Source organism: Typopeltis vanoorti, chromosome 24 (genome assembly GCF_054136105.1).
Source record: "Typopeltis vanoorti isolate ZY-2024b chromosome 24, IOZ_Tvanoo_1.0, whole genome shotgun sequence".
Classification (NCBI taxonomy): domain Eukaryota; kingdom Metazoa; phylum Arthropoda; class Arachnida; order Uropygi; family Thelyphonidae; genus Typopeltis; species Typopeltis vanoorti.
The window spans coordinates 58,084,184-58,110,675 of NC_143572.1; the positions used below are offsets into that span (position 1 = coordinate 58,084,184).

General features: G+C 36.7%; 1 protein-coding gene across 2 annotated transcripts in view; it reads right to left on the bottom strand.

Moving 5' to 3' along the window:
• Positions 1-2,253: 2,253 nt before the first annotated feature.
• Positions 2,254-26,492, bottom strand: part of LOC150093256 (nicotinamide N-methyltransferase-like) — a 393,830-nt gene continuing 369,591 nt past the window's right edge. The window contains exons 1-4 of one of the 2 annotated variants that reach the window (XM_090413898.1): positions 16,900-17,034; positions 8,161-8,319; positions 4,086-4,293; positions 2,254-2,828 (exon numbers count right to left, since the gene is read on the bottom strand). In XM_090413898.1, the coding sequence (XP_090270024.1) occupies positions 2,399-2,828; positions 4,086-4,293; positions 8,161-8,296 (774 nt within the window). In that variant the 5' untranslated portion in view covers positions 8,297-8,319; positions 16,900-17,034 and the 3' untranslated portion in view covers positions 2,254-2,398. Of the gene's footprint in view, positions 2,829-4,085; positions 4,294-8,160; positions 8,320-16,899; positions 17,035-26,492 lie in introns of those variants that run through there. The other variant, XM_090413897.1, reaches the window with a different exon arrangement.

Consider the following 26,492-nt stretch of genomic DNA (forward strand, 5'->3'; position numbering starts at 1 on the left):
AACTGTAATCTTTTCCCAACAACCTTTTTAGGGCTTTATCTTATAAAATAAAGTAGGCGAAACCTTCAGCTTTTTTTATGTTATTTGAAGTTTTCCGTAGGCCAAGTAGACAGGTAACTATTTGGTTTTTTTTTCCTAAAAAACTGCGCCTCCTATTTTAAACGATTTATACTTTACTGTTTTCTCTTCAACCTAACGATTGATTGAATATTCTGCTGTCCCTCGACCATAAACGAAATCTCACCCATATTGAGATATATTGTATCTTAATATGGGTGGGACTTTGTGGCAGCCTATAATAACATTGACGGCAATTCTGAGCTTCCAGTCTTATACAACAGTTCGGCTAAGATCCTTTCCTATATCAACATGACATTGCCCTTATCCGCAAAGTAAGATCTATGCAAGAATGGTTTAATGAGATCGGTGTTGAAGAACTTAACTGCCTCAGATTGAGAGCCCTGATCTCAATCCTATAGAACACCTGTGTGAAGAATTGGAAACACGATTGAACTATGTCAATCTCCCAACATCAGTGACCGACGCTTCACTAATGTTCTTCTGAAAGAATCGCAGGAAGTTTACCGTATCAACGTATACAAATCTAGTGGAAATCCATCTCAGAAGATTTAAGTCTGTTACAGCATCAAAGATCGAACAACTCCATATAAATACTCTTCATATTTTTGTACTCGTAATATTTCTTCGTACTTCGGTACTTCTGTCTTCTATCAACAGGATTCCTCTTTTTTGTTGACTAATTGCACATACACGTAAGTGACGTCTATAGATATAAATGCTCTCTCGTAAATATATATTAACTAGGTTTACTCTACTAGGTAATGAGAGACATCTGATGTCTTAAAGGGAAGAGGATTAGTTATGTGGAAACCACAACATATCTCTTACTTCAATACAGTATATCCGGGTAATCTGCGTATCACACAATCTGTAGTATAAAACATGATCTGTGTTTTTTTTTCCCTAGAAACCAGAGTTCTTCATTCATCAATTCAGGCCAACCGGCCAGAAGAACACACGCAATATATAGACATGGGATAGGACATTAGGGGAAAGGATTAACTATCCAGTTTCGTAGGATTTCGTTTCGAATGACTGTATGGTAAAGTGTTTAAAAGTAAGCATGACTCAGGAAAAATGAGCATCTGTTTGGCTTGCTCAGAAACTTTCCATCATCAAAACACAAAAAAGGTCATCTCCAGTTATGTTTGTTACGAGCAAAGATTCTGCTAATCAATACAGAAGACGAACACAAATCTAAATTCATATTAATCCACAATGATCACCTCAGATTCAACACAAACGAGTACTTGGAACATACGTCGATATAAGTTCCGAGACAAGTGTCTGCCTACTGCAGAGGCTAAAATTTTAGTGGAAGACGCAAAACGAAATTAAATAAATAAACAATTGCTGCCTTTGTTAAGCTCATTTGCTTTTTTAAGCAAACAAGCAGATGTGTATACATATTTCAAGTATATCATTGAGATACAGCTTGTAGCGATCTCAACTATGGGACTGAAATCAACGTCCGATCGAGGCAGTGGACTCAACCAGTGGATGCTGCATATCATAAAGATCCTAAAAACGTTTGATGGATTCAAATAATCAGAATCAGGCTACCAAGGGCGCACTTGAAATGCTTGGACTGCGTTTAGAAACATGTTTGCTCAATACGAGTCCTGTAAAGCAAGGTGTTGCCTTGCAGAAAGATTGCAGATCTATTTCACCATCCATGGCAATATCTGATATGAATCCCCTTTGTCTAGAAGCAAGATGAAATAGTTATGATATTTTGGCCCATGAGGAGACCTTAGAATATAGGTTAATAAATATGGTTTATGAGTTCAAACAAAGTAGGACAACTGGTGTATAGTATCTCTCGATTAGTTCCTTACTCTGTGGAGATCTTTTTTAATAATAAAGTAATAATAATATATCCTAACTTCGCATGATTCAGTTTAATTTGAGAAGGGGTCACAAGTGCTTCATTTTACATAAGCAGTGGATTTTATAAATTCCTCCTACAATTTTAGGGGTGAATGTAGACATTTGGCGAGGCTGCTTGGAAGAGTGGGGGTTTGAAGGCGTGTGTATTTACATTATATTTCTGCAATGTATTCGCCATTCTGTTCTATAGAGTGTTTGCTGGATATATGGTAGAATTGCAACTTTTCGGTAATTCCAATCTTTCTGGTTAATTTAAGTGTCATTCAGAAACCGTTGGAAGGTGTAATTTATTCAATCAATCAATTACTAATCATTTTGCAAATCAATGCAAATACAAAATATGATACATCATAGTAATTTTACGAATGAAATGCAATTTTTAGTCTATGAAATTGTCAATTTTTGTTTGCAAAATAAAGACCAATTATTACAATTTCTCTGCCACAACGAAAAATAATTTTTTCTGATCTCCTTCCACAGCACTGTATTTATGATCTTTGATCTTCCACGAAAGATTACCAAATCCAGCTTTGGAAAGTGTCTTCTCAACGTTTTCCTGATCTAGATTTAGAGCAGGCATTTTGATGTCTCCAACTTCCCACGATGTGGCCCCAAAAACCCCCATCAGAAGGAGGCCACCTCCTTGACGAAGAACAGAAGCAATACTCTTTATAGCTTTTTCAAATGTTTCCCAGTCCGGACATGCCGATTCAAGACAGAGGGAAGAAAGGACGAGGTCGTACTGCTGGGTGTACTCTGGTGGCAACATCTGATCTGCGGTCACATCGCAAAACACAACTGCCTTTAAATTGCTTCTTAGACGGGTTTCAATATCCTTCTTTCCTTGGTCCAAATCTCTAGAAAATGGAAATAAGAAAGAAATAAATGTTTCACATTTTGAATAAATTATACAAATTCTCTGTCAAAATTTCTACCAAGAAAAGAACTGCTAATGTAATCATGGAGTTTACGTTTACACTTAAACTGTCAAAAATACAAAAAATTGGGAAATTTCAGAGGACGACAAGGCAAGTCATCCTTGATACTGTACTGTTTGCTCAGTCACAAAATGACACCATTCTGAATGAAGATTTTGGATTCCTGAATTGCACTACGAAGAAAATTCCATCAGCTACAAAGAGTATTTATCTGAACGACATAGTAAACGAACGTGAAATGTTCCTGCAAACTTTGGTTTTTCTGAAGAAGAATGAAAACGTTAAACCATAACTAGACATGGATATGAATCGAAACGAAAAACGGATACATGAAGTAAATCAACGTAGTCTTCGTAAATCTCAGACGAGATCTCAGTACTGCACCTTCCATCGGATATTATGCATAAAACGCTGTAGCTTAGTGCTAATGACATTGATTTGGAATATAAGTTATAAAGAAAAGTATAGCCAAACCGGTTCACATTTGCACTGCTTATATTATCGGCGATTACGTTGCATTTGTTGACCCACTTGTTTTCTATATTTTTTCCAATTTGTGCAACAAGGGAAAGCTTTTTTCTCAGAGGATTGCAAATGATGCAGAAGCCTTTTAACAGTATATAACACATCATGGGGAAAATGTAGAATAATGTGATGGAGATTACATAACTTTTCAGCACACCCTCGTATATAGCATATTTTATTCTCCTATCGAGAATATGATGTATAAAAATATTCGCAGCGATATAATCTATATACGACATTCCATGCCGCATCATCCATATAAGGTACACCATGACATAAAGCTATATCGTTTATAACAAAAATAATAAAATGGATTACTTTGTGTAATCTATATCATACTATGCCTAAAATCTATATAATAATATGTACAATAACACTTCCTAAGTGACGGTGGCTAACTGAATTCATGTGTGCTGAAGACCGATAGATCAGATGTAACTATAGTTACCAATCTCCTACCTCTTCCAGTTACTGATGGATCATTGAACACTGATCCTTTCGGTCAAAGCCGTTAGTGCCGATGAAAACAGTCTATATATATATATATATATATATATATATATATATATATATATATATATAAGAAATATCGAGATAATAAAAATTAAAAATGATGAAATAAATATATACAATAAATAAATAATAACCCACTCATAACCTTCTATTTCAGCAGCGTAATTGAGAAACGGTGTGTAGTCCGACATTCCCGGTTGTTTTCGCATCCACAAATCCACGTGTCGTCGATTGGAGTCCGAGAAGTCGCTAGCAACCAGATAAGGGAAGTACGCACTTGCGATAGCCAGCGAATGTATTGTAGGTCCACATCCGACATCCAAACATTTTGTTCCCGTGAAACGTCCTAATGAAGAAAGATATTTTAAAGCAATTTATCGTTTTAATTAGTTTAGATTTTGTTCAAAATGTAAGCGATCCTCTCTGAAATTGAGCCCGTCTATAACAAAAGAAACAGTAGCGCACATTACTGAATATAATGTCGATAATAACTATTTCGATATTCAAGGAAGTGTCGTTTTCTTATAACTTTCCTAAATACGCAAACTTGCAAGAGACAACAAATCAAATCAAGCTGAGAGATATCAATTACTGACTCCTCTACCCATCATTGCTTGCACCATAATTCCTACCAATCTTCAATACTCATTACTTGGCTCTCTTTTCTTTCAGACGTAAGAGGGTCTAGATGTGATAAATAATAGTAAACATTCTTTATAATAGAATTTTCCTTCTCTTTTCTACATTGAAAGCATCTCTGGAATGTCATTATAGGCCACAGTATTAAGATTAAGATTCTCTCTCACGATGAACTAGACGGTTCAGCCCAAGCCATGAAAACCAGCCCGATACTATGATGTACATTCCCTGAAATTTCACGGTTATCTTGTAGAGTTCTCTTGGCGTCAACAAAACCCGGACTCGTCTCTCCTATTGCCAAATGACGAAGCGTGATGGATCACTCCACAGAACGAATTTCCACTACGCCAGGATCCATGCTGCCGAGCTTTATCTCACTCCAGCCTTCGCTTGGCATTGCTCTTGTTGATGTCACGACTATACGGACATGGAAACCCATGTTCTTCAGCTCACGACCAATTCTTGAGGCGTTTGCGTTGCTAGAAGAGGAAAACTCGGCAGGAAGGCATTCAATAGAGTACAAACGATTCTTTTACACCACTCACTTCAGCATTCTGAAGCCCTTTGATAACTTTAACTATCAGACCAATGAAATCTTTATCAAAAACATCATAAAAGACGACTCTACGCAACGTCTGAGCAGCCCCCGTTGCCTTTTACAAACTAAGACAATTCCGATGTCGAACATTGCATTCTCCAAAACGTTCTTGTATTCTCGTTGTCGAAACTTTCCAAAGTTCTACATACACTATGTTAAGAAAAGTATTTGTCCAATACTTTTGTCAACAGCTTTTCTCATCAGACCAAACTGACAAACGAAGTTTGACAGTTTTAATAAAATTAGTAAAGTTCGAAAAATGTTTTCTGGAGCGACCAATCACGCTTCCAAATGTTTCTCTCTAATAGTCGTGTATGGATCTCGAAATTACCCGGAACAGGTCCGTCAAGACTGCATCATTCGAAATGTCAAATTTGGCGGCAACTCAGTAATGGTATGGGGCGTATTTCAGTTGAATGGGGCCTAGATGTACCCAAAACTCCCACGTCTGATGGCGGCTCGCTTGGCAACTTGGACAACTTCATGCTCCCGACGTTGTGGAAGTACTTTATCGGTGACCCCTTGCACGTTTCAGCACGGAAATGCACCATGCCATACTGTACTGCGTGTTCGAGATTGGTTTCCGGAAAACAACGTTGAATGTTGGTCTGGCCGACTCACTTAACACCTGTGGGACGAATTAGTGCTCCGAATTCGCTTCAGACCACAGTGGCCATCATCTATATCAGCAACAGGAGTAGCCTTGCCAGAGGAAGAATATTCAAACCGTTCCTACGTACCAGAAATTGGTTGATCGCATTACCCAAAGGGTGGTTGCCATCATTCAGGCAAAGGTGGTCCCACTTGGTACTAGAAATGCAATGAAAACGCATTTTTGACCGCAATTAGGTGTCTAAATGCTTTTGTCAACGTAGTGTATATTCGGTTTTGAAATAAGGTTGGATCATTAATATGCCCTATTACTATTCATTTTACATCGCCGAAAAAAATCGTATTGCTTTATTTGATAATATTAATATAAATATTAATATACCTTGTATATCATAGTAATATTAATCTGGTAGTAGTTTCAGTATAAATAAGTTACGATATTGATTATTCTGATATAGATTAATAAAGATTAACATAAATTAATTCAGGATTGTATTTATCATAATTTAGTGAAGTTAAAGAATACTCAGGTTCTATGGTCTACCCTCAAAACTCAGACAAGCAATCTCGGCGCCTTATAAAGATTACAATACTACAGTAATCTTTAAAACAGACACATCTGAATCATTTCCAGTGACAACAGGAGTCCTGGAAGGTGATGTACTAGTACCTTGTTTGTATGTAGTATGCTTGGACTACATCTTGTGGACCATCAACACAGAAGATCTTAGTTTTAACATCAGAACATCCACCCACGCCATGCAAATAACTGATCTTAGCTTGCTGACGATGTTATACGTATTGATACAGAACCAACAAATGCACAAAACAGCTCAGTTCACTAGAGGCACAGGCTAAACTTATTGGTCTGCAGATCAACATCCAAAAGTCCAAAGTATTCTCAATAGGTTGTGAAAACTTTATACTTCATATCAACAATAAATGCTTTCAATACCTTGGATCGTACATCAGCAATACAGAAAATGATATCAGAAAAAGTAAACAGCTGGCTTTAATCTTCCATAACAAACTCCGTCCCATCGGGAAACCATCATTAATATCATTAAAGACAAATTAAGACTATACCATGCAAACAGTAGATCCATCTTCCTGTATGGTTCTCAAACCTAGACAATAAGTACCAAAAAAAAAAAAACTACAGATCTAATTAACTCCTTTGGAACTAAATGTCTCGGGCTGATCCTTGGATACACTTTGATGGACCGTGTCACTAACTTCTGTGCTAAATCTGGCTAAGTAAGAACTCAGATGGCTTGGACATCAACTGAGACATCCTGAAGTCTCACCTTTTTTGGAATCCCTCATCCTCTATAAACCAGAAGATGGAAATCGCAGTAGAGGAAGACCATGAAAACAATTTTGGCAATACCTATGTGAATCCATCAGAAGGCTGAACTGTAAAACTCCATCTAACATCTATCAGTTAGCTCAAGATAGAGAGACTGGGAAGACCATAATTTGCAATATTTACTCCATCTGCAGGACTGAAATAGATAATTTTTCTTTCTGAAAATAGCGTTTTGAATCTGGAAATTATAAGAAATAGACTGAGGCCTATTCTTCTGAGTTACGTCGTTAAAAGATGGTGGATGTTTCCACTCGTATTCTCATGTCAGTGTCATTTATCCATGACCACTAGTCATTGCACTAATTTTCCTGCAATTGCAAAGGTCAATGAAGGAAGACCTCATTGCCAGATCGTCCTCCTTTTAAAAAATGTTATCAAGAATTTACATAAACCTGTCATATTTTAAACTGCCTTTATCCCTAAGAGCTGTATAAGAAGGACAAAAGGTTTTTAATCAGTTCACGTTCTGTGATAACAATAATTTTGATATGTAGTTTACGCTTCTTTAGATGTAACTTAAAGATGTAAATTAAAGTGTAATAGAACAAAAATATTGCTTAGACATATCGTTTCTAATTTTAAATAAATGAAATTGCTTAACCTTTTATTCCCTAACGGGATAAACAGATCTAATTTAGTTCTGACTTTTTAAAATCAGAGCGATCTACGATGTTAGTCACCACCAGTAGCTAAGCTCACAGCTAATCACGATTTTAAGGATTCAGGGTTACTGTACAACTAATTGCTACCATCTATTCATAAATTTAAACCGAAACGTATTATTGTCTGAAATATCGCAAATTCTTTAAAAACATAAGTTTTAGGGAAGAAAAGAAATTGGTTATGCCAAAGAACAATTAACTCAGTAACTGGCAGAAAAAATGTAGAAAAGTTTCATTAGTCTATGACTAGATTTGAACCGATAATGTTGTTTCTTCTAGTTCTCCCTTCCACTTTTAGTGATTTGTAACAAGAATAAATAAAATAATACCTACCGCTACTTAATGTTTCATGAATACTCTTGAGATAAAGGCGATAGGTCTTTTTATCTAGTAAACCATTTACCAGTTCAACATATCTTGCAGAGTCGAATGAATCTCCCTCGAAGTACTTTTTCCATTCTGTGGACATTTTCAGATGAAAACTCTGCAGAGCTGAAAGAATATTTTATTTTTCTGTTTTTATTCTTTTCATTACTTCATTAATTATAGCTTAATTATTAATACGAAATATACAGCATTAGTCGAATATTTATTTTTGATTATATTCCACTAGAAATTATGTGAAATGGATCAATTTTCAACAACATCAACTTTCGTAATTAGCGGACCACGCTCTGACAGTCAAGAGATTCGATCGCAGTCCAGGAATGTCTTTCAATGGGGGGGGGGAGATGAATTTCAACACTAAATATGAGACTATAACCACCTTACCTATGAGAGACCTAAAGACATTTGAAAATTTTTGTGTTATTATCATGGGTAAGGTGGTTTATTGTCCCATTTGTCCGAGAGAAACTAGGTCAATTCGCCTTTGTTCTTTGAAGGTGGGAAACGTTGCCTGAGAGTTCGCTCCAAAAAATGTCCCATAAATGTTCCATACGATTTAAGTCTAGCGATTGGGATAGCCGTGGCAGACAGGACACCTCACCGTCATGTCCTACACACTACTGGGTGACCATATTTGCTCGATGAATGGGAGCATTATCCATTTGAAATGTGGCTGACTGTGTAGGAGAAAAGGTGTGTCAACATGGGATGTAGATGATCACTTATGATTGAAAGACAACTTGCAGTATCCACTTTGTCGTCCAATACAACAAGTGGACCTAAACCATGCCATGAGAATGCGCCCCACACTATTATAGAATCAGCAAAATCTTTCACAGTTGGGAACACGCACTCCGGCTGATAAGCTTCCTTTGGCTGACTGCACACACGTATTCGTCCGTTTGCAGCAAATAAATGTGAACGTGGATTCATCGGACCTTATCACATCCCTCCACTGTTGTGTAGTAAACTGCCTGTGATCTTTGCACCATTGAACGCGACCGACGATGTGCATTGAAGGGGATGATGGAATGCTTGTATAAGGAAGCCCGATGGTAATATCGCTCTGTGTAGTTCTCGGAGCAGATTTTTTGTTGAAATAGGTTTCTCACGACTAACGGTGTTGAATTTTTCACACAATTGCTCAGTAGTAGCCCTCCTCTTTTCCGTGGTATACAGCTCACTAATACTCGCTGATGATGTTTGTCCTGTCGACTACCATGCTGACATAACCTTAAAGACTGTTCCTCGACTAACATTTGCAATTTCAGCTGTTCTGGTCACAGCTTGGCTCCAACAATACAATCATGCCCAGTTCAAAGTGACTGCCAGCTTGGCTCCAACAATCATGCCCAGTTCAAAGTGACTCAGGTCCTCTATGGATTCCATTCGAACATGCAATAAACGGAGGCATCCTCCCTCTGCCTTTAAATGTATGTCCCTACGATTGTCGGAAGTACATTTGCAGATGAACTGCATCTTTCTTTGTTACATCGTAAAGGCTGCATTGCAACTCCAATAACGCGTCCCGATAGCTCATATTCTCAATTTTGTTTGTACATTATCTGTAGTTTAAAAGTTTCTTCTTAAGTTAGTATTTCATTAAAATTATTCCTAAATTAAAATCGAATGTGATCATATCTTGTTGCATTTGAAACTTCAGGATCACGTGAAAGTCCTTTTAAGTCATTAAGTATTAAATATGTATTATCCATTATTTCTTGCCATACAAGAAATTGCAAGTAGATAGAAACCAAAAATACACGGCTTGTTAACATGGTGCTAAGATCATGTTCATGACTGTGGTGAGTCAGATTTTAGCTTAAATCCAGTACCCTCTAACACACTAAGTTATGTCCATTATTCGTTCATCAGTTTCCCAAATGAAAATTCACGAAATCCATCATATCTTGTGGTAATTTCTAATTAAACGCTATCATTCAGAGAATAATGTCATTTCGGGAAACAAATTGAATTATCCTTAACCATAATAGCATAAGTACGTGAGTGGTCTGAAACGTTCTCGGCGTCGAGGATAAATAGCAAAACTATCAGCAAGAGAGTTTTTTTCTAAGTTGGTACATCTGTCATAAGCAGCCATGTGAAATTGCAAGTCATTCTATTAGTAGTTTGTTTTATACAGCTCTGAAGCAAACGTGTTGTCTGTATCCCTTGAAGTGGATAAAATTGAGTATCGTGCAGTTATAAAATTCTTTGTAAAAGAAGTTTTAACGCCAAAAGAAATTTATTCGAAGTTCATAAAGGTTTATGGACACTCTTCTTCTTCGTTTTTGACAATTAAGAAATGGACTGCCGAGTTCAAACGTGGCCGTACCAGCCTTGAAGATGATCTACGTGAAGTACGCCCAAAAAAGTGTAACAACACCAGAAGTCATTGATCAAGTGCATGATATGGTATTGGATGACCGGCAAGTCAAAGTGCGTGAAATTGCTGAGACTATAGGCATTTCAAAAGATCGTGTAGGATATATTTTGCATGAAGAATTGCAAATGAAAAAGCTTTGCGCAAGATGAGTGTCGCGCTGATCAAAAACGCACTCGCATGAAAATCTCTGAACAGTGCTTGGAGCGTTTTAACAAGAATAAAACTGATTTTGTGAGTCGACTTTTACTAATTACTTATTACTTATTACTATCCTTCGGGTCGCTCACTGTTGGGGGATCCGGGGTATCTCACTAGTTTTTGCAGAGGTAACCCCGCACTCAATACAGAGAAACCGGTCTTGGTAGTGACCCTTCCCAGAATACATAGCATTATTCATATCCGTAAGAATATGTGCTTTGTATTATGGGATACTTAGGAGTGATCAGAGCCTATGCCACCTTTACCATGAGTTGCCTCAGACTTGAAAATACTTCAAGTGCAAACTTGGCTTACTTGCTTGTTTGCTTACTTGGGAAAAAAATGATTAAAACCAAGTTTACAAAATATCTTCATATCTTTAATACACCCACCCACCCACACACACGTACAGACACAATATATATATATATATATTTTTTTTTTTCAGAATCCATTTTTACTCGGTTTGAATATTATTCAAAAAACTTTAATGACTGTTACCGAGAGATAAAAAGATGACATGGTATATTTAAAAAGATACTACTAGTTTGCTAGTTTCGTTGAATAGATCAACCTCTTCCGGTATCACAACCAAAGAAATATATAAAGAATTACAGAGACTTAAAATTGTAATAACAGAACAAGTTCAAAAAGACAGTAGCGTGTTTGAAAACAAAATGCGAGCTTGAGTTCCAAACAAACGTATACTACGCGCTGTCGCGTGTGCGCCAATACTGAACAGAAGCAACGTGTGCGTCAGAGAGATTGAAACTTAGGCTGTTTGTTGATATGAGAAGAATCTAGAGAAATTTCTATAAATTCGAAAATCTTTCTTTCGAGCTCATCATAGCACACATGGATGTTAGAAGTTTCAGTCCAGTTCACAATGTGTTGGCGGCCTTCGTCTGAGTTAACTGAAAAGAGAATGTGTCTAGAGAGAACGCTGTCTCTAGTCCTGTTATAGGAGATATCTCTACGGTGTTCTTCCAAACATAGAAGGATGGATTTAACAGTCAGGCCATAGTATGGCTTTCCACAATGACATAAAATCTTGTACACTCCAGGAAACTGAATTCCCAGGAGTGTACAAAATCACGTGTGACTGCGGGAAGCAATACTATGGCCAAACTGAAAAATCCATCCTCCTACGTCTGGAAAAACACCAGAGAGACATTGCCTACAAAAGAACCAGAGCAAGTGCCCTGTCAGGCCATGTACTGTTTTCAGTAAACACAAATGATGAAGGCCGTCAACATGAGATAAACTGGACAACAACCTCAAACCTTCATATATGCAGTGAGGAGGTGGAGCGCCGCATAGTCGAGTGTATGGAAATTGTTATGGACCTTCATCACATAAAAAATAACCTTAGCTATAATCTACCGGAGTCTTTCAGCTCTGCTATCCGATATTGGCACACGCGTGAAATCAGACGCACGCAGCTGCTTAACAATAGAACTTCAACACGGACTTGAGCTACAGTTCAAAGCTAACTGATTTTGTAATAGTCGTTTTATAGTGATACGATGTTTCTTATAGTGTTTACTTGCTTTGTATGTTCCCACGCCTGAAGAAGTCGGACAATCCGATGAAACATGTTGCGTTTTGAATAAATTTAATTGTTATTCTTGTCTATATAAATATATATATATATATATATATATATATATATATATATATATATATATATATATATATATATATATATATATATATATATATATATATATATATATATATATATATATATATATATATATATATATATATATATATATATATATATATATATATATATATATATATATATATGTTGACTGTTTGACTGTGGTCTTGTTATCTGGTAGGTTGTTTTAGTTACTCTGTAGATTGGACTGAAGTAATGTTTTAACATGACTGTATAGTGGCATAAGTGTTTCACCTTAAATATTTTGTGTTCTGTCCTTGCTGCCTCTATAAGTGTTGGCTGTTCTCTTTGTTCCAAGTTTTACCATTTTATCTTGTAACCTGTTAAGTCTGTAGTCTGCGCATAATGCGTATAATGTAATTGCGTATCTTAAAATATTTTCACATAATGCTACATAAATTAGTATTTTTATTGGAGCAATGTCTTTTAATCAATATAGTTTGCTGCTATTATCCTGAGACCTATTATTTATTATTTATAATATATTTATTATATATTATGTATGATGTTTGTATGTTTAGGATCAGTGCATTATGTATAGGAGGATGGATGGATATCGGACAGTGAGATATTTATTGTGAGTATATTTTGGCCATTAACTTAATTTTAGAATAATATTTCACTGGGTTTTTATGGACCAATGAATTTAATGATAAATTATGCCAACAAGTTTCACCAGCTGGGCTGCTTGGCTTCTTCAGGGCATACAAAAAGGTAAATACAACTCAAAGTCGCTAGTACATAGAACAAACATATAAAATGTAACATAAATTAAAAAGACATGTAACGTCATATGCATGGAGCGTTTGTTTCATTAGTCGATGGGACAATGAAACACAAGGTACTTTGTTTTGAGAAACTCAAATGTAAGAAAGCTAGAGTCTTAAACCATCTTACATTCTTAAAAAGATGCAGGAACTTCAACATCATTCCTAAATTTCTAGCTATAAAAGAAAAACTCCACTCAAGAAGGGCCAAACGAATATATTTCAAAACGTCCCTGGAGCGTAATAGCTCCAGGGACGGAGCGTAATAGCTCCAGGGACGGGATAGCTAATAGGAACTTAGCAAAATAGATCTAACATGCTTCCGACTTTATGAAGATATTTAGGATCCGACTTATGGACGCTTTTAGATAACATGATGCATAATAGTTTCAACAAGGCTTTTCTTATCAGCAAAAAAATTCAAATTAAAAATAAATTAATACGTTATATTAAAGAAGTCATAACTCTAAACACAGCCTGCCTGAGGGCAAAGTAATCTTTAACCTCTCTGACCATTCCCTAACACAACCGGAAGTCAGTATACTCAAAAATGGATTCCATTTTGCTATCGCACCTAACCATTTCCAGATGTTGATATTTGCAACATAGAGACAGCACTCTCGTTTTGTCTGAAAAAATAGCCAATGTTCTTAGATTAAAGAGCGCTGTTATCCTTTCGTCGTCAAGACTACCAAACCAAAATATAACACCTTCAGAAAAGAGAGCTTTCTCCAACTTGAAGGACAAGCAAATCATCATTTTAAAAAGCTGACAAAAGAAACTCGACGGTTATCCTTAACACCAAAGACTCCACAGCTAAGATCACAGAATTACTCTCAGATACATCGACTTATCGGATATTAGAGTCAAACCCTACATGGAAAAACCACGAGGTCAAAATAATTTATTATGAAATATCAACAGTTGCTCTGCACATCTACAACGAAGATTGAAGTCCTCGCACCCAGTGACATCGCGATTATACGGTTCTCCTAAAGTTCACAAAAGTGGAGTCCCTCTACGCCTCATAGGGAATGGGAGACATTCTCCAACCTACCTACTATCTAAACACCTTGCCTGTCTCCTAAAGGATCATATTCGAAACTCTGAAACTTACATTAAGAATTCAAAGCACTTCAATGCTAAATTGAAAAACATCTCTATATTTGAAAAAGATATTCTTGCCAGACTAGACATGGTATCTTTATTCACCAATATCCCGGTAGAAGAAGTAATCAACATTTTACGCAATCTGTATCCTAACTGGCTTCGCTATGGGCAGTCCCCTATCTCCTCCGTGCGCAGATCTATTGGGAAAGGATGCCCTAGAAAAGGGCATCCTTTCCCAATTAGACCCTAAGCCATTAGTATGGTGAAGATGACGTTTTTATCATTTGGAGAAACAGTTAAACAGCGCTTTTTGACTTTCTAACAAAGATAAATTCCTTCAATCAGAAAATTAAATTCACCTTGGAACTTGAGAAGGTTATACAGGGTGTCCCAAAATTCACGCAAGATTTAAATTCAGCTCCATTTGTGCGGTAAAGTGTTGCCAACGAGAAAAAAAAAGACAGCGTGACAGATGATAGTTCAGGATTATTAAAAATGACACACACAGCGAAAAGAGCTCGTTGAATGGATTATGGAACAACAATAAGTGGATGCTTATTTTTCGAACAAAATCATCTTCAGCGATGAGGCTCATTTTCATCTTGATGGCTTCTTTAATCGACAAAATTGTCGCATTTGGGGTTCAGAAAATCCATGAGTGATTTTTGAGAAACAAATGCATCCACAACGTGTCACTGTTTGGTGCGGATTTTGGACTGGAGGCATCATCGGTCCATTCTTCTTCGAAAATGCGGCTGGTAAGGCAATAACAGTTAATGGTGCTCGCTATCGCGACATGATAATCCAGTTTTTTGTACCTAAATTGCAAGATATGGATGTGGACGACATGTGGTTTCAACAAGACAGTGCCACATGCCATACAGCCCGAGAAACAATTCAATTACTGCATGAGTCATTTCCTGGTCGTGTAATTTCCCGTTTTGGTGATCAGAATTGGCCGCTCAGATCATGAGACTTAAAGCCGTTGGACATTTTCCTTTGGGGTTTTTTGAAGTCTAAGGTTTATGCCAACAAGCCAACGACCACCCACGCTTTGAATGAGGAAATTGAACGAAATTCAGCCACATTTATGCAAAACGGTCATGGAAAATTTCGACGAAAGAGTGCGTATGTGCCAGCAAAGCCGTGGAAGCCATTTACCCGATATGCTATTCCATGCATAACTCTATACTGTATACTTTATGAATCAATAAGAAATTACACTTTTTAATTAAAAACCTGTGTTTTCTATCAAAATTACTTGCGTGAATTTTGGGAAACCTGTATAACTACCATTTTTAGATACCCTAATCAAACAAACAAACAAATCGGCATACCAACCTTAAAGTCTATCGTAAACTAACCCATACTGACGTTATCTTCACTTCTTGTCTACTCACCACATTTCTCAGTGTGATCGCCAGAATATTTTGCCGTTTCGTTAAGAAAGAAAAATAAAAAAAAATAAAATAAAATAATAAATAATACAAAAACAAATCTGATAACGAAAGGCAAAAATAATGATAAATCAATGAAATAGTAGATATAACACCACGATACTGCTCGAATAATTTAACCACGAGCAAATATCTAGTCAAAATCAAAATGGGCATAAAGTGAATACGATTTCAACTTTGAAATTTTATTTATTTATATATTTGTAATTTTTTATTTCTTTTTATATAGTCCGTAAACCCAGCTCAAGAGACCGAGCAGGGACCTTTTTCAAGCCACTTCAGTCCTCTAATAAACAGGACGCTGGTCATGCAAGTAATGACGATATTTGAGCCATAGGGCTAATTTTTCTAAAAATATCAAAATATTAGAAATAATGCACACACTTCGCCTATTCAAGACTGCGCTGACCTCTCATAAATAAACACGGGGAAAATACTTCATAATTCAGAACTACCGCTATATTTTCGCTGACTAACCAAGTTATGTAGCACGTATTATCAAATATTTTCTACATATATAAAAAGGAATCCCTAAAACATATGGATTTTTAAAGAATCGACAAACAATATCTTTCGTGGAACAGTTCACTGACTGCACTAATGAGAATTTATGAAACCAAAACAATAGTGGTTTTAACTGTTTTAGCTGTTCCTATACACGGACAAGGAGAACATTACACTCATGGATTAATAATGTACATTGAAAACAAAAAGAACAGTGCATGTAGGAACAGTCCTCAGCAAATAGTTATCACTAATGCGTGAAGTCCGATGGCAACTGTTGTGTCTTGTCTACTTCCTATTAAAAGATTGTATGTGTGTGTGTGTGTGTGAATTTTCAACTACAATTATTATAATAGTCATCCAGTATTAATCTAACAAATTCTTAATAATAAAAAATAAACTTAATCCTTACGAACATTAATGTTGCTATTTATCCAAGTTGCATACTTACGTCAATAATCAATAAAGATGGAAATTAGTGATAGCCGGAAAATAGTGATAACTATAATGCATATAATGCAACTATAATGCATATAGTGATATACGTAATTCAAGCACATTTTAAATAAAACCTACCTTGATTCAGATAACGTCTCTAAAGTCTTTGAAGCTTACATCCCGAAATGTAAGTTTAACTCTCACAGATAACATGAAAGTGTCACTTGATCACATTCTCGAGGTTGAAACGTATTTAATGCAGGATTATGTAAGCCCACTTAAAACTGCGAACCAAAAAAAAAAAAAGTCTTTTTTATCTATAACAATGTTCGATAGCCAACTATTCATTACTGTTAAACTGGAAGTACTTGAAACACACACAACCGCACGTGCTAGCTTAGATAATTCGGAAATTTTGTCTTGGAAACCCAATCAGGCAACATTTTCATTCCACTTCAGACAATCAGTAAGCAAGATAGTGGTGAATGAATTCCATGTGTGTGTGTGTGTGTGTGTGTGTGTGTGTGTGTGTGTCCGTGCGTGCGTGTTTACGAAATAACAAAGCCTCTACTTCCACATCTCCTCCCTAATTCACTTTGAGTTGAAGAAAAAGAATTAAAATCTTCACTACCTATAAATGTTTCTCACTTCATCTGGAATGTATTATCGAGATTTGTGTCCTACTCTTATTTAAACCAAATCAAAAAGTTTAGGATATTGTGGCCAGAACTATGCACCCTCATAGTGTTGTCCACTGTACTATCAAGGACAGTTAGACGTGAGTATATTCCAACCAAAGGGTGCACATCTAAATGAGCATCCTTAAATTAGAAAAAGACCACGATTATGAGGACAGAACCCTTAGTAGTATGCTGATCCTTATTTTCCTTCCAAGGAAGCTCGAACTAGACGTTAGTTCCATAAGGTTATTAAGATTTAATATGAGGATTGTTTACTTTAACAACACGTAGATTTTTTGCAGTATTGTTCGAAGAACCAAGCATGCAAAGTTTTGTTTAGGACTATTTTTGTGATGCTTCCTTTAAAATCACGTAAGGAAAACAAAAGATATGCCATTGGAAGAGTCTGTGTTAAGACGAATACTTACCTAGTTGATTCAGAACGAGTTCTATAGTCGTGGGCAGAATTAAAGTAGCAGTGTTACTTTCATTCTGTCTAGAACTATAATTAATTCCTCACCCCGTTCAAAATTTCCATCGCATATTTAAAGAATAGTTTTATTAATGAAGTCCAAGAAAAACAAGCAGAATATCACATTTCCGTTGAGTTCAAAACACCAACTTCTTTAAGAGCCTATTCAGTTGCTCGCAATACTTGTAAAAATATCATTAAAAGGGTTAAATGTGACTTCAACAACGATAAACGTATAAAACTCACTGTGCCATTAACAGTCCTACCTTCTGATCCATCCCCAAAGTTGTTGGGCGCAGCCTTTGTCCATCTCTGCCATCTCCTCTTTCTTACCCTAAAGATAAGGCCGATGTCTTTGTTTCATTCTTCTCCTCCAACTCGTCCATCGAATACCATGACAAATTACCTCCTTTTTTGTCTGGAACATTGCATCTCGTCCCTCCTTTCTGCTTCCTACAGAAAGACATCAGAATAATCTTCAAAAACTTGCAAACCACAAAATCAACGGTCCTCATGAAATCCACTTATTGTTCTCAAGCGATGTACTCTTTAACTAACATCTGTTCTTTATCATTTATACATTAAATTCAACTCAGGTGGCATCCACCCTCCAGCATAGAAGCAAGCCGATATACAGCCAGGGTTGCAAAAAAAAGAGATAAATGCCTACCGTCAAGCTATCGACTTGTTACCCTCACCTCAATTTTGTCCAACGTAACTGAGAAGGTTATCAGCAGTCTGCTTCTTCAACATTTGTACAACTGCTATCTAAAACACCGCTGAACATTTTGTGTAAAGGTTATGAGAAACATTACCCATGGCAACTCCAAAGTTTTGGATAAAGTCCGGAATAGACGTATTCTCGACAAATTAGCATCACATGGTCTGTCTTCGTCCTTGTGCAAATGGATCACCAATTTCCTCTCAGAATCCCTGCGAGTAATGGCAAATGGTGTTTTTTCCTCATACTTTCCTGTCAATGCTGGTCCCTCAGGTCAGGTTCTGTCATTTTACCCACCCTCTTCTTGATTTATATAAACAACCTGATCTCATTGACTGCAAACCTCATTATGGTTTTGTTAATGATAGCACTCTGCACTCGTCCTAATCACATAGCAATCTTTGTAGTGCTTAGACATCTCAAACTTCAAATCGTTTGTAATGAGAAAACAGAACATCGATCTTCACAGTATCTTTGATCGGATGAAACCAACCTAGTCAACTTCAATGCTCTCAAACACAAAGTTTTGCTTGTTTTCTTGCAAACGATGATAGCAATTTTCTTCACTTTTACTGAGATAAAATATTAAAATATTACCTCAGTAAAAGATTAGTGCTGTAATCTGCAGCTCAACACTCAATACGAAATCTCTCTTTTTCCTGGACTGTTTATGACCAAAACTGATATAATCCTATCACTTCTATTGCACCATTAGCTTCCAAGCAGCTTGACACTCCTTTCCTCAAAAGATGGTGGGGAAAGAGTAAGTCATTATTCTACCGATCAGTGACTTACTCTGCATAAATTCCAAATCCGACCAACATTGGAATACTGCTCTCTTGTCCGAGATGGTGCGCCTAAGCCCTCTCTAAAATTCTTGATGCTCTTCAGAAAAGATTTCCTTTTCCCAGAGAAGATCACTTCAGATCGGAATTTTGTCTCTTCTATGGATATGTCCATGGTCATTCTTCAGCATCCATAATGCCTCCCATTTCTGCAAAATCAACAGGAACTCGAGCAACATCTTTTTACAGTTGAGCTTCATGCTCACCGAACCAGCTACTTTCATTCCACTTACCTCAATTTGGTGAAATAACCCCCCCGCCCCTCCCATAAAGCATTTCAAAGGACTAAAATCCCAACAGTTCAAGAAGAATATTAGCATATTACTTTGTTCCTAACTTCTGCCCACAGACGCCATTCATTTGTTATAGGTCCTTCTACTGCCTGTGTGTGAGTGTAATATAAAAAATGCAAACGATGCACCCTCTTAAAAGTGCTTCTCTATTGCCGTCTTCATCACAAAACATTTATAAAATGAAAATTTATTTCAATTCTTTTCAATAGCTTCTAATAATCTTTCTACTTGTAAAATAACCTTAATGTTTAAATCATTATTGTCATCGTGTTGCAGCCACTACTCAAAGTCCTTTCAGATCCTCTCCCACAGAAAATGTTTCGCTAATTAAATCATTGTCCTCCAGTATTAAAGCATCCTCTTTCCCTTTTGCTTTTGCAACGACACAACCTCAGTTATATCCCCTTAAAACTATTTTTCCCTTCTATTTATTCCTTCCATCCTTTTCTCTTCTCGTTTGTGTCCTTGTTCCACTCTCAAAATATTAGTTAGAGCACATTCGCCTCCAACTATTGTTGTGTTGTCCTCGCTTTGTGTGCAGGGTCTGAGTCCTTTTGGAAGGTCCACTGCCTAGAAACAAGGTTTCGTCCAGGGTCCGTACCACAGATTCCAGCACGGTGTCTCATACTCTTTGGAGGAGGTTTTTATCCCTTTCTTGCAAAACTGCAACTTGGATAATCCTTAATTACTTCGATAATCACCCCCCATCAAATTCTCACTGACGGGGGGGAATGATGACATCTCTGAATCCTGGGTGCTATGGCACGTGCTCTGCGACCATCCGGGACATATACTCGATCGTTCTATGAAAATTCTTTTCCTCTGCGAAGAGAATATCTCTGTGTCTGTTCTTACAGCCGGAAAAGTGCTTTTGATTCTCTCACCCTCTGTCTCATAAGTTGTAGTGTTAGGAATAATTTAGTAGAACGACGATAGGCTAACCCCCCCCCCCCCAAAAAAAGTAATCAGTTATACGTGACATCGTTCTCTGCGAGTTAATCTCTATCTCGCGTGACCTAACTTTCTGCGTTCCCAGACGCTTACGGCAGAAGCGCGCCTTCACGGTCCTCACAAGCTGTTGTATCCTAACGTAGCGTAGCGGACCTGTTCTTCGGCGGTCAGATACGTCTTCTGTGTGTGTACAAACATCCCATTGGCCTCAAGTTTTTATCGTGTTCAAAATAATAGGCGGCTGCATTTTAATCCCATTGTAAGCTAACCCATACAACTAGACAACTCTCTCTCTGTACTGATATATATATATATATATGTGTGTGTGTGTGTGTGTGTGTGTAGTGAAAATGACACTTGCATCATCTGGGCTAGGACACAAGAAGATAGACTAAGTTAATGTCTACTTGCCGAATAGTGGAACTTTTTCTAAGCCTTTCTTTGACCATTTGCGAGTCAATCAATCTGTGGTATGGAACTCAAGGGCGTACCTACATGAAACTTGAGTTTTGTTAACTCTGCATCTGCAGAAATTCTACATTGGAACTCCCACTATTATAATTAATAATAGAAGTGTTGGGAATTATCGTCACGAAATGATGGCAGCTGTCTGTCATACACCTCTCTCTCTCTCTCTCTCTCTCTCTCTCTCTCTCTCTCTCTCTCCAGAAAATCTTTAAATTATTAAGAGTTTGGGCTCGCTATCATTAAATGCTTGACGGATGTAGACTGGTTGTCTTCAAAAGTTTGGCTTCAATGAACTGTTTCCTTCCTCTGAGAAATAACGGGCGTTGTAGAATTTATAGCAAGACCCGTGGAAGGTCTGGGGCTAAAGGAGCTTGGCTTACTCCCTTTGTGGAGTAAAATGCGTTAGGATATTTATTTATTTTACTTGTAGTTTTTCTAACCAATGGCTATTTCTTCAAGGAAAGAATATATCTATAAATAGTAGAAAAAAAAAGCAAAATATCATATGAATCAAACATTTGGTATACTTTGTAAATATATTATTTTGGAGATAGAATTCCACCATTGGTAAGCAAAAGTATTGGTTTGATTAACACCTGATGTATCCTTAACAACTAATAAATCTGACTTTTATATCGGAGATACTCATATTGTTAGGTATTTTACAAAAATAAAAATAAAAATAAATATATTGTTAGTCCTCTGCTTACGATTGGATCCCGTACCTACGATCTCATCATAAGTTGGAAATCAATATATGAACCATAAGGATATGTGAACAATTAACTTGCTTGAATGCTAAAATGTGTTGGTGTATTTTGGTTATTTTTTAAACTGATTTTATTTTTTGTATTATTTCACTACAAGCGATGTTATTTTTGTTAACATTAATAATTTACATTAATGAGTTAACATTAATCATCACTGTACACAACGATTTATTAACATAAATCGTTGTGTACAGTGATTCTGTGGGGCGTACATCTGGAAATGCACGAGCAAGAGATAATTCTTCAATGCTGTTGCTTTATTTATTGAATGATTCATTGGATGGAAGGTAAGTTAATCAACAACATCGTGAGTGGACTTCTTTAAACATTTGCGCATATGTCCAACTTAATGCGCACAGTTCTCCTTTTCTTTTTCTCTGCATAAATTTATCTGTAGTAAGCAACTGTACCTTGCAGTATTTTAACAGTTTTACTATCTTTCCATGTTAGGATCTAGCATTGAGTATTTCTTAAATAATATGCTTTGAAGACATCCGTAACACCTTGAACCATGAGTTGCGGCACTCAGGTGGTATTTTCTGAATGCGTTAATGAGATGGTCGTCTAAGTACCAGTGGTAGTAAGTCGAGTACTCATTGTACACTTTCTTTTTTAACTGTTTCCAGGAGTGCATGTTCCAAAGATAGATTATCTGGGGAATTGGCTTTAAAAAAGAACAAAAGCCATTTCCAGAGTTTGTCTAACTTTGGTACACATAAATAGGATTTCTTCCAGAAAAATCGACAAAAGTGCAAAAAACAGCGACCGTGGGATTCACACTATTTCAGAAATTATAAAAGGTGATGGCATCAGTTATTTGCTATGCTCTCTCCTAAGGCTTACGAAATTATTGATAGCGTTGAGCCAGCTATCAATGATAGCTGGCAGAAGGGGTTAGCCTTCGAGCACTAAACGAGTGATCCTAATGGGTAACCCTAATTATCCAAACATTCATGTGAAAGAAGGAACTCAAGGTGAAAGAGTGTTAGATTTACTCATAGAGTCAAAAGGGATCTTGGTTAAGAATATGATTATTTTGCCACTAGGTGGTGACAGTCGTCATGATGTGCTCTTTTAAGAAGTAACAATTATATTGAGTTTCCCATTAGAACAGGTTACTTGCTGAACTACAAAGCTGGAAATTATGATCAACTTAGGAGTATACTATCTTTGTCCCATGGTATCAGTTACTGAATGGTAAAATGTCAGCAATGCATGGGAATCTTTGAAAACGTGCTTCAATGAGGCAGTATCTGAATGTATCCCTAGTGTTCGAAGAATAAATAGGTTGGGAGTGAAATGGATGTCCAACCTTATTAAGCAAGAGATCCACAAGAAGAAGATGATGTGGAAAGAGTATCGTGAGAATAAGAGTGAGAGGAGTTATGAAATATTTAGAGCTCAGGCCAGAAAAGTAAACGAGTATTGTGAGAAAAGCTAAAACGGAGTATGAAAAGAAATTGGCCATGCAAGCTAAAGGCAATGCGAAAGAATTTTATCGTTATGCCGCAAGCAATAGAAAGAATGAATGTGGAAGAATAACTTTATTAAATGCAGATGGTACTCTAGTGTCAGAGTACCATCTAGAGAAGTTGGTATATTCTCTAAGCATCTTCTCTAAGCATTTAGAGAAGTTGGTAAGAACTCGCCTGCAGATACCCCACGAAAGGCTGTTGCATAAATTGAAGAATCTGGGATTGGAATATAATCTATTGACTTGGATCAGGGGATGGTTGACAGACAGCTATCAAAAAGTGGTATACAGTGGGTGTGAATCTTCCAGATTTAAGGTGACCAGTCGCGCACTTCAGGCTTTAGCCCAGTGTTTCTCAACGTGGGGAGTACGCCCCACAGGGGGCAATTTGAATATTTTTGGGGGAAATTAGAAAATGTGCATGTACATATGTATATTATACTTTTTCAGAACTTGGCTAACTATTATGCTAGGGAGGGGGGGGCATCAAAATCTTTAAGACGTTGAAGTGGGGCATGATCCAAAAATTGTTGAGAAACACTGGTTTAGTCCTTGGTCAAACAGGAGATGTGCAATTGTTTGCCAATAAGGCGATGATAAGCACGATAATTAGGAATGCTACTGATTGTACCCTAGTACAATCACTAGCATCCAGCAGTTAATAAATGATTGGAATAAGCTGGAAATTTGGGCAAGCGAAAATGGTAATCAGGTTAATGTAAGTATAAAGTTGAGATAATGAGATTTCCAGCGGTATGTTATACAGCGGGGTTATGCTACAAGAAGCCGATAAGACTAGGGATCTTGGCATAATTGTGGTATGGATTTGAAGTTCAAAGGTCATATAACAAATGCTCAAATACAACTCAGTGGACAATTGCGATGTTGAAGCAAACCTTGACATGTAAGGATAAAGAAGTAATTATCCCTCGTTATAAGGCATTGGTACGACCACACTTGGATTACTGTGCAGAGATTTGGCCTTCCGTGTTCCAATGGGGATAAAGAAGCTGTGAAAAGGATGTAAAGAAGAGTTACAAAGATTATATCTGGATTATGGGACTTAGATTAAGATTATGATGACAGATTGCAAGAATGTGGATTGCAGGCTCTGGTTAACAGGAGAAAGAGTGGTTAATCTGATATAAACTTCTGAATGGGTGCTATAGGAAATTGTCTGAAGAAATTTTTCGTTATATGGAAAGTGGGCAGAGAATACGGGGGCATCTTGATTGTAAACAAAGGAATGTAACTTTGTTTACAGTCAAGAAAGTGGTAAGAGCTAGGTTTTTCTTCCAGAGAACAGTGAGTGAGTGAGTAAAATAATGTGCCTTTAGGGATAATGAGTGCATCTAGTGGGAATGAATTTGAGATAAGGTATAACAGCTGGTTTGGGTGATTTATAGCTTTCCCCGTCGATGAGTCCTTGATTCCCTGGAGTCAAGGATGATAATATGATTATTAATGCTAGAGTTATATATAATACTGCAACCGTACCTTTTAAGAAAATTAGATTTATTTTAACGTGTTTTACTTAATTTTTACTTGAATATTTTCATAAGCCAAATGGATTACCAATCTTTATTTTTTTCAGTCGATTCAGTATTAGTCGATCTATGTAGCAGTAATTAGGATATTTTGTTTCTATTGGAAATTGAAATTATTAATCGCAGATTTCAAGAAAATCTGTTTCAAACATAAGTCCCCTTGAATGCAGTCTGTTTAAGAACACACCGCCGGCTACCCCTCCAATTTTAATATTTATGGTTAAAACAGTTTTCAAATACTTCATTTTTATTTTTTCACAGTGAAATATGATACTAATTTTGTTTCGCGTTTTTAGTACAAAAATTAGCAGAATTACTTTTGTTTAACGTATTTAGAATTCTAAAAAACATTTTGTAAATCAGACCAGTCCACACAATAATGGTGTGCTTTTTAATTTCAAACTATGTGATTGATATTATCACAAACTGATGAAGAACAGGCCTAGAAGGTGAAGGTGAGTGGTCAGTATCACGTGAAGGCTACAATTGTATGCAGTTTAGGTTTATGTAAAATATCTGTTTCAATACCTACGCCAACATAAGTGGGTATTACAACAACATAAAAAATTCTTCAAGTTTTTAATTTTATAATGTTTATTAAATTCTTGTTTATCAACTTTTAAACTTCGCGTGAATGTATGGAAGGCCTGTACATTCAGCTCAATCCACTGATCGTAGAATTTTTTGCTTTGAACTGATTTACTTGACGAGAAAGGGCAGCTTTCAGGTCTTGAGCGAGACACTCATAACTGATTGTCTTCGATATAACATCTCCAGGTTGAGTAGTCTGTTCTGGAAGGCTTTCCTGGGAGTAATCATCTTCAGGCTCTTCTGCCAGAATTCTTTTCTTACTTCGAGCTAACCCATGAGATTTAAACCAAGATTTTTCCCAGTCGTCTCCGAATAGTAAGTTCTTCATTTTTCCTGTAACCGTTGGACGTTTCTGGTCCTCATCGATCAATAAACGTTCTCTTAAGACTGCTAGTTTCTCCTTCTCAGGTTCTGACTTGGAGACTTGGTTGCTAAGATTGTTAATTGTATTAACTAAGGATGATGGTACAGGTATAAGACTCACTTCAGTAGATTTCAAAAGTTCAGCGAGCGCTGCCTCTTTTTCTTTCTCTTTTATCAGAGCCGTCTGAGTTCGAAATCGTATAGATAAACATAAAAGAACGAAAATCAGGACTAAAAAAGTTACCGTAATACCTAGAAGAAGGAAAAGCAAAACATAACTGCTCATTTGATTCCTTTTGTTTTCCTCGCGTTTTTCATGTGACGGTTTTTTAACGACACGCTCCTCCTCTGTAATCTTACTGACTATTCGCTGGTATTTTTGAGGATTCTCATTTGATCGTTCTCTACTGTCCAGTTTTCTGTCGGCCATTTTATCTATGGCAGACGTATCCCTTGATTGCTTTCCTGTCATCAGCAAAAATCGCCATAAGGTTTCTTCTAAACTTGGTTTATTGTCTTGCCTATAAGTGTAATAGTTACGTCGATAGGGATAAGG